Source organism: Elephantulus edwardii, unplaced genomic scaffold (assembly GCF_000299155.1).
Source record: "Elephantulus edwardii isolate Elephantulus edwardi_28Jun2011 unplaced genomic scaffold, EleEdw1.0 scaffold00043, whole genome shotgun sequence".
In the NCBI taxonomy this organism is placed as follows: Eukaryota; Metazoa; Chordata; class Mammalia; order Macroscelidea; family Macroscelididae; genus Elephantulus; species Elephantulus edwardii.
In genome coordinates this window covers 13,200,734-13,210,279 of record NW_006399793.1, presented here as the reverse complement: position 1 = coordinate 13,210,279, position 9,546 = coordinate 13,200,734, and the positions used below count along the sequence as shown (strand labels likewise).

Sequence of the window (9,546 nt, the reverse complement as noted above, 5' to 3'; positions counted from 1 at the left end):
TCATTCTATCTCCAGCCTTGTTTCTGTCACCGAGTCCATGTTATCCAACTTTTGCATTCTAGTCACCCGTTATTATCAGTGCATCTTAATTGCATGGTCAATCAATTTATGACTCCAAATGTTGTAGAAATCTTCTGTTTTCTCCTCCTTTGCTCTAGGTGTTGGTGCATATATCTGAAAGATAGTGGTATTCCCTGGACTTCCTTGTATCTGTATGGATATTATCCTGCCGCTCACCACATTGTATTTCAAGATGGATGTAGAAATGTCTTTTTAGTTATGAAACTAACCTCATTTTTTCTCACCTTTTCATCCTTGGCATAGTAGATCATATGATCATCTGGTTCAAAATATCTCGTGCCAAGCCATCATACCTCACCAATACCTAGTATGTCATATTTATGCGTTCCATTTCTTTCTTGTTGTTGTGTTGTTGTTATGTGCCATCGAGTCACTTGCGACTCATAGCGACCCTATGTACATCATCCCTAAACTCTGCTCTGTCCTGTGGCAATCGCACCATCTCCGATACACCCATGCCCATTACCCTAGTCTAATTTTCCTACATTCATGCTTCTCACATTCCATGTTCCAATCACTAGTGTTTGCTTAGTGTTCCTCCTTCTTTGTATTTCAGTATTTGAGATCTCAGCCTCAGTTGCCATGTCTGCTAGTCTAAGTGTATTCTATTCTACACAGGGTTTTCTAAGACCTGTTATTTAGGAAGTGGATGGCTAGTCTTTCTTCCTAGTCTGTTTTATTTTGTTTTTTAAGAATATTATCTGACAGACAAGCATTTTACCGAAAGGAGCAGTTGAAAGACATTTACCCAATTAGAAAATGACCAGTAGATTTAGCGTTGATTTTCCTAGTAGTATATAAATTGTATCTTAATCTGCCTGTTTACCAGGGAGGCAAGTGCACCCTTCCTGAATTAGCATTTGCCTTTTCAAAACTTGGTGTTTTTTCAGTCATATATTAACTATTTTATAGGTTGGCTCTTTACTAGTATTTTTATATGAATTGTTCTTTTCAAATGTAGATATTCTATAACTTTACTAACAAAAGTACATTGCTAAGTAAGATAGTATCTAACCCTTAAGACACCTCTCCGATGGGGGAGGCAGTCTTTGAGAAGAAATCTGTCTTTCCTACTAGCAAGGGACTACAGAAAGAACCCCTTGTGTTCAGTAGTATTAGTAATGCTGAGGCAAGGCCATAAACCAGGATTATCTTGAAAAAAAAAAAGGATTTATTATTACAATGTTTATGCATATGTTGCAATGATAGTAGTCCCTTTCCTGTGCAAATACCTTCATGGACAGTGAATAATTGGAAGGCAACAGCCTCAGCATCTAGCAAAATAACTAGTATACAGCAATCAATCAAGCAAACAAACAATCAAGTAACTAAAACATGGATGTTTTACTGGAGAAGAATCTTCTGGGCTGATCAAGTGTCAAACACAACAAAAGAAGCTGGGAAAGCCCAGCAAGGAAAGCTGTCTAGATGGAATACAATTGGGGGAGACACTGTAGAAACTCTTGCTTGTCAGGTGAAGTAATTTATAACATTGGAAACAGGGTAAGGTTTTTTTACATGTGAGAGATGATGTGAAAGATAGCTGATCGTTTTGTGTGAGCTGAATTGGAGAGGGGCAATGACTCAAAGAACTGCAGTGAATGTTGGGATAGGAGAAAAGATGAATACTTGGACTAGGAATCTTTGCTATTTGTTAATTTTTGCTTCATGAAAAAGTCAAAACTCTTAAGACTGAAACTGACAGAGATTCCAGAGGGATTTCCAAGAGGAAACTATCAGCCTTACTAACAAAAGTATATAGACTTTGCTGGATCTAGGTTCTTAAACAGTATCATTTCATATGCAAATTAGCCTTTCTTAACCAAAAGAGGAAATGTATTGGCTTGCTCTGCAGGAGAAGGATGAGCAATCTCCTCCCATGCTATTAACTGCCTCTGAAAACCCACTGGAGGGGGTCAGCTGTGGGTCCATTCCATCTGTGGGATTGTTGTTATGTGCCATCGAGTCACTTGCGACTCATAGCGACCCTATGTACAACAGCCCTAAACTCTGCTCTGTCCTGTGCCAATCGCACTGTCTCTAACACACCCATCCAATTACCCCAGTCACTGAATCAGTCCACCTCATAGAGGGCCTTCCCCTCCTGCACTGTCCCTCCACTCTCCCCAGCATGATGTCCCTCTCCAAGGACCAGGTACACAACAACAAACATACAGGCTTTGCTAAATCTCAGGGTTCATTTCATAGGCATTTTTTTTCTTTCTCACTATCTCTTGATTCTCCTTTTAACTGTATAGGATTCAGTCTCAGTTAAGTTCTATACAGGTAATGCCCAAGTGACTGTTAATCTTGAGCCTACTTCCTTCCCACTTAACAAGAAGAACATCTCTGTACCAGTAACAGCTCCAGAAAAAATCCTGAGGAAGATTGTCAGCAATCACTTGCTTCTGCTTGAACAAATCCCTCTTGTTGAGAAGGGTTTCATGCTTTGATTTGCCAGTCCTTCATCATGTTTCCAACCCAAATAATGATCAAATGATCAAAATAAGTATGAGTATATTTGTGGATAAGTGGAGGACTAATTTGCCTGAGGAAAACCAATTTGTTTTAAGAAGAGAGGATAGAGAGAATGGATATTAGAAAAATAGAATAATAAATTCCCTCAAATGAAGTCTACGGTGCTATTTCTTAGTTTACAAGTATTGATAAATACCTTTTATTATGAAATAAAATAAGAAAAATAAAGTTACCCTGATGAAGTGATGGGGTGGTATGTTTGTCTTATAGATATAAGACATATAAAAAGAGGGGGGAATGGTAGGATGGTATTAATAAGTTCAGAATTCTCTATATATGTATCAGTTGTAAAACTATAGTTATATAATTATAAAACTAACATCAGTTTTCTTCAGCCTACAAATCTAGTTATTTAGCCTCTGCATTCTCTGTTTCCTTTCTTTAGTCATGTAAAGTAGTTTGATCTGTTTGTTTACCAGAAGAGGAAATGCATCTCTCCTACATCTCTCTGAGGCTGTTTCCCAGTCATGTAAATTGTATCTTGATCTGCCTGTTTACCAAGAAAGAGACTGGGCCCTTCCTGAATTATTAGTACTTAAATATGAACTATTCTTTTCAGTTGTACGAATTCTTTTTTACTAACAAAAGTGTATTGTTAAGGGAGTCTCACCATCCTATAAAACTTGATGACTTCTCCCAGATGGGGAGGCAGTCTTGGAGGTGACTAGCTGTCTACCAGATCTGCATAGTAAAGTGCTTATGGGTATTATTTGTCTTAGTGACTAAGGAAAGAACCCTTACATTCAGTAACAGAAACTTAAAATCTGTAAGTTTCCAAATGAGAAAAAAAAATTAGCCTCTAATAATCTAACTTCTATTTATTTAATATTCTTAAGATATGATCTGAAAAGTGCCATTTAATTCAATAATTTTCCACATTAAAATACTAAATGTGTGCTAATTATTCAAACTTAAACAAGAGTAAAAGAGAAATTCATATTCCACCTAACTACTTAAATCTATAGTTGCAACACTTAGGAATTTTTGATTACAGCTTTTGAAGAAATTATGAAGGAAAATGATAATAGTTTCAAAGAGTTAATGAAATGTTCCTATTTTTCTCTGAATTCTTTTTATAGTTTCATTGAAAAAAATTGGCAAACCTCTTTCTTTTGAAGTTACAGTACCTGTGGGTTTAAGACAAATTCATATGTTTTTTTTTTGTAGAATATAATTCTAATAACATTAAAAATGTGAATTTTTCATTAAAGCTCTGTCCTAGATAAATCTAGTTAATTTTCATTTTTTTAGTTAATTTTCAAAATTCAACATTTACTTAGAGATACAATGGTTTACTCTCTTTCATTATGTTTATGTAGATAAAGAATAATTATTAAAGGAAATGATGCTTAAAGTTAATTCTACTTATTTTGTAAGCTGTGGATGGAGATAAATAAACATTTATTTAAACATGTTGTTGTTGATTGCTGTTTAGTCAAGTGTGACTTATAGCAACTATGTGAACAAAAGACCCAATGCCTTTCCAGAGGCATGTGATTTAAGAATTGGATGCCACTCCTGCTTGTAAACCTGTTTTACAACTGGGAGCTCCACCACACACTGTCCACATGGGGAAACCATTCTGGTATTTAACACCCCAATGGTACAAGGTTCAGTCTCACAGCAACTTAGGTTACTTCATACAACACATTAACAAAGAGTGATGTACAAAGTGGAAGAGTGTTCCTCCAGATGTCAACAACACTAGTTTCATTTAGCAGTGGTTAAGTGTTGTCAAGTCGAATATGACTGAGAATGGAAGGGTTCACAAAGGTGGTTTTGACTGCCTGGTAAAATTTGACATGATTTTAGTCTTCTTAGTCGTCTGAATGTTTAAAAACTTCTGGAATGAAGATGTTTTCCTTTTTTTATTCTTTTTGGGTTTTTTAAATTTTTTTCCCCCTTTTTCTTCTTGTGTACCATTGAACCAGATCCGATTGGCACAGGGGGAGATTGCCCTTCCTCCAGTGGAACATCTGGTGGATTTGAACCATGTACCTTTGGGATTGCAGTACAGCTTCTACAGCTAGGCCAGCAGAGCTCTCCAGATGTATTACTTTTAAATAACAGTGTCCAAGAAAAATCTTTCAACCAAGCATGAAAAATCAAAGGGCAGCATTTGTTCAGGGATAAAGCTCAGAGGGCAGGCAGGGATCTTATGGGAGGATGAATGGAATGAGAATCACAGACAGCAAATGGGAAGTGTTGTTACAATGCAGAGATTGCAATCAATGTCACAAAACTGTACATGAAGTGTTGAATGGAAAATTGATTTGCTCTGTTAACTTCCACTCAAATCACAATAAAGAGGTTTTTTTCTTTTTTTAAAAAAATCTTGGTGACAATAGAGTTTCCCTAGAACAACTTGTATATAAATTGTTTCATGGGAAATTAGTTTACTGTATACACTATCACATAAACCCCAATAAGACGTTCAGAATAATACAAGTTTTTTAAAGGGGGTAGTAAAGTTTCTTATATATGGGAAAATAAAAGGAGCTCTTTGAAGTAATATAATTTTGGCCCTTCTTTCAATATTGGGTTTTGTTCTCCTACAAATATCCTTAGGTATCTCAGAATAATAATGTGGCATCCACTTCCTAAACAACATGCCTCCAGAAACTATGAACTTTGATAAAAATCGGTAGTTGTAGAGGGGGCTTCAGGTCTTTTGTTCATAGGGTTGCTATGAGTCATGCTCGACTCGAAGGCAATTAACTAGAACAAGAACAGGATAGGCCACTGATCTGTGTGAATATTTTATTTAAATATTATAAAATGTTATTCTAGGGTCAATGATAATAATGAAATTATATTCATTAACATCTACCTTAATATAGAATTTTATTCTTTTGAAGATCATACTTTTGAAGAACAAGTTTCTGACACACATCAGAATGTGAATGAAGGATCCAGCTTGCAAGAATCCATCTTTAAGGTGCTATACCACTGTAATTTATCTCCACAAATGTTTGGAAATGTTCTTGTGAACTACTTGGAAGAAGAACAACTATGGGACTTTCTATATAACATTCCAGGTATGAATACTTTGTCCTTGTGACAAAGTATTTTTCACACACCCTTGAATTTTCCTCTGAAGATGTTTTTAAAGTTTGGTAGAGATTATTTTTATTGAATTCACAGTTTGTAGAAGTTTACATATTAATTTTAAGTCGAAGGTTTTCAGTTGGGAACCATTGGTTTAATTACTATCTAAATTTAGTGTGGTTTGTGGTAAAGTGCGGGGAGATAGAGAGGAAGGAAATGATGTAACGCAGATTAAAAAAAAATACTATAATGAAATGTGCTATAGTTAAAAGAGAGGAGCTTCCGTGGCACAGTCTACAGAGTTATGTTGTGAACCCAAAAGCTGTTTGTGGGACAAAGTTTCACTATCCTCTCTTCTAAGGAGTCCTCTGACTATACTTCTTCCAAGACAGATTTGTTTGTTCTTCTGAGAGTCTGTGATAGATTTCATATTCTTTGCCAATACTGTGATTCAAATGCATCAATTTTTTTGTTGGCATTCTTCCTTTATAATAGATATTTTTAAATGCATATGAGACCACTCATTCCTTTATCACTCTTTGCAGTCAGTTATCTTTCTAACTCCAGCCTCAGGCAAATACTCACTGGGATACTTTCTAATGCTGTGGATTAGTTTTGCTTATTTTAGAATTTCATAGACAGAGAAATCTCTGCATTCTCCTATGTCTGGCTGAATGTATTTTAGATTTTTGTTTTGTCCTTCTTTCAGACACTTATTTCTCATCATTGAATAGCTTTTCTCAGTATGCATATGTTGTTGTTGTTGTTGTTGTTGTTATTTGCCGTCGAGTTGCTTGCGACTCATAGCCACCCTATGTACAACAGCCCTAAACTCTGCTCTGTCCTGTGCCAATCACACTGTCTCTAACACTCCCATCCCAATTATCCCAGTCACTGAATCAATCTACCTCATAGAGGGCCTTCCTCTCCTGCACTGTCCCTCCACCCTCCCAAGCATCAATGTCTTTCTCTCCTCCAAGGACTGATCCCTCCTTACAACATGTCCAAAGTATGTTAGATACCACATTTTTTAAATTTGTTCATCAGTTTGATGAATGTGCCAGTACTTGCAAACAAACACACCAAAAAAAGTCACACTGGAAAGAGAAACATTACACTTGAAAGAGAGGAAGACTGTCAAAGAGTTAATTGACTCAGGGACTTGAACAATGGACTTGAGCATTATAGAGATCATGTTGATAGTGGAAGTTAAGGCAAAAGTCTATTCTGTTATTCATAATATCTTGATAATTCATAGTTAGCTCAAAAGCACCTAACGAGAATAATAACCCAAGATGTTTCCCATTTGAGGCTATAATACATAAAGCTGCTGTGAGCATTAATGTTTATATTTTGCTTTTTTCTTTTGTTTTGGTAAGCATATTTTTATTTCCCTTCAATTACTGCTGGGCAGTGAAATTAGGGTATCATATAGGAATATGTTTAACTTCAAATGAAACTACCCAAAGACCTTTCTTAATCATCTTTCCCTTTTTCCTGCTACTGCTAGTAATGTATGAGAGTTTCAGTTGTTCCATGCCCTTGCCAATGCTCAGAATTATTTTATCCATTCTGATAGATAATTGCATCATTTTACTGTGGTTCTGATATACATTTCCTTCAGGACTTTTTCATGTCCTCAGTGCCTACTTTTTATTTAAGAAGTATTTTGTAAATTCATGCTGCTCAAAAGTTTTGTCAATTTATTGATTGTTTGTCTTACTGAGTTGTGAAGAATTTTTTATATGCTCTGGATGCATGCTCTTTGTCAAAAATATTGAAAATTTTTCTAGTCAATACTTTGCTTTTTAATTTTTGTAGCAAGCTCTTTTGATGGGCAGAAGTTTATAACTTTGATGAAGCTGAGTTACCAGATGTTTTATTTATAATAGTGCTTTTGATGCACTAAGAACTACCTATTTATTCAAGATTGGCCTTTATGCTTATGATATTTTGAAATTTTAGTTTTAGCTTTTATGTTTGGTTATATAATTTATTTCAAGTTGAATTTTGTGTATAGAGTAAGTTTTTGAAGTTCATATTTTTTTCATACAAATACCAAATGTTTAATACCATTTTTATTTAAAAACTATTAATTCACAATTGAAGTTCTTCAATGCCTTTGTCAGAAATAAATTGACTAATTGGCTCAACTATTTCTGCACTCTCCATTTTAGTTCTTGGGATGATTTGTCTATGTATTTATTTGTTTTCATTTTATCTAATTTAAACCTTTGTTCTTTATTCCTCATTTCCTCCTATTTTGGCTGTCTGTAGGATTACCTCAGTGTTTTGTGGTATTCAATTTTATACTTTTTAAATTGGCTTATAAGGAGTTCCAGTAGCTTAATCAGTAGGGAGATGAACTGTTAACCGAAAGGAAGGATTCCTCTGGCAATTTGAATACTTTAGTGGTTTCTAGAGATGAGCTGTCTCCCACTTTGCAATGTATATCCTCTGAAAGCCCCACTGGAAGCTCAGCTAGGAATCAGTTCTAAGTCAAGGGCATGAGAATGGGTGAGAGTAATTGGCTTATTTCTATTATTTGTTGCAGCTGTTTCAATGTTTACAATATGTGTCTTTAACTTATTGTTGATTGCCATCGCATCAAGAACAACTCATAGTGACCCTATGAACAAAATGCCTGAAGCATTTCTATAACTATCGTGTTTTTCCAAGTTTATAGAGTTTCCAGAGGTATGTGGTTTAGTAAGTAGATGCCACTCTTTCTTCCAAACCTGTCTTACATTGGGCATTCCACCAAACACTGTCCACCATGGGCAGCCTTTATTGCATTTGACCCCCCAATGGCACAAGGTTCAGCTTCACTGCAAACCCAGATTACCCCAGAGCAGCAAATTAACAGAGGAGTGCTGCACAATTTAGAAGAATGTTCTTCCAAAAAAAAACACAGACCCTCGGGCCCAACCAACTTTTAAATACAAGGAGATAAATTATATACATACATACATATATATATATATATATATATATATAACTATCATCATTTCTCCAAGTTCGTAGAGTTTCCAGAGGCATGTGGTTTAGGAAGTGGATGCCACTCCTGCTTCCAAACCTGAATCAATCTGGAAGTTCCACCAAATACTGCATACAATGGGTGGCCATTATAGTGTTTGGCACACCTAAGGCACAGTTGTTCTTTTATGGCATTTGACACTCCAATTGCACAAGGTTAAGTGTCACAGCAAACCCAGATTACCTCAGCACAGCAAATTGACCAGAGTGCTATATGACTTAGAAGAATGTCCCCCCAAAATATAGTAACAAGCAATTAAAATGTAATCCTCCAGCCCAACTTTTAAATGTAAGGGCCCTCCAAGAGGTCTTGTTGACTCTAAACAAGAGGCCTAAATTTAAAATAAATAAATAAATCCACACAGATCCTCAACCAAAACAAGAGAACCATCTGACAGAGTCCAACCACTTCACCCAACCAACTCCACAATGGAGACAAAGGCCTGGCATTATGTGCATTTTAAACATTGTTTATAATTTAATCCAGAATACCACTTCACTAATGTAAGAAGGTAAGAGTGCTTTACTTCACTCCTTCACTCTCTTTGCCTTCACGTTGGAACTGACTCATAGTTGTCCTTGAACTGGGATTTTGGAGAGGGAGGAGCACATTGTTCATCTCCCTTCCCTGAAGCGAGGTGTGGATCCAAACTCTCAGAGAGGAATAGCCTTTGTGTTAGCTCATAGCCCTCTATGGACTATGCCGCCAGAGAGCTCTCTAACTTCCATTTTTTTGTTTCTTTTCTTTGTGATATTGTTGTCATACATTCTACTTTTACAGATATTATATGCATCATGACTTATTAGTATTTTTGTTTCTTATGTGTTGAAAAGTATATATAT

The 9,546-nt window shown here is 35.8% G+C and overlaps 1 protein-coding gene across 1 annotated transcript in view; it reads left to right on the top strand.

Annotated features, from left to right (window-relative positions):
* Positions 1-9,546, top strand: part of KIAA0825 (KIAA0825 ortholog) — a 122,146-nt gene that overhangs the window by 104,961 nt on the left and 7,639 nt on the right. Inside the window, exon 10 of the mRNA XM_006885389.1 lies at positions 5,478-5,657. Within this exon, the coding sequence (XP_006885451.1) occupies positions 5,478-5,657 (180 nt within the window). The remainder of the gene's footprint in view (positions 1-5,477; positions 5,658-9,546) is intronic.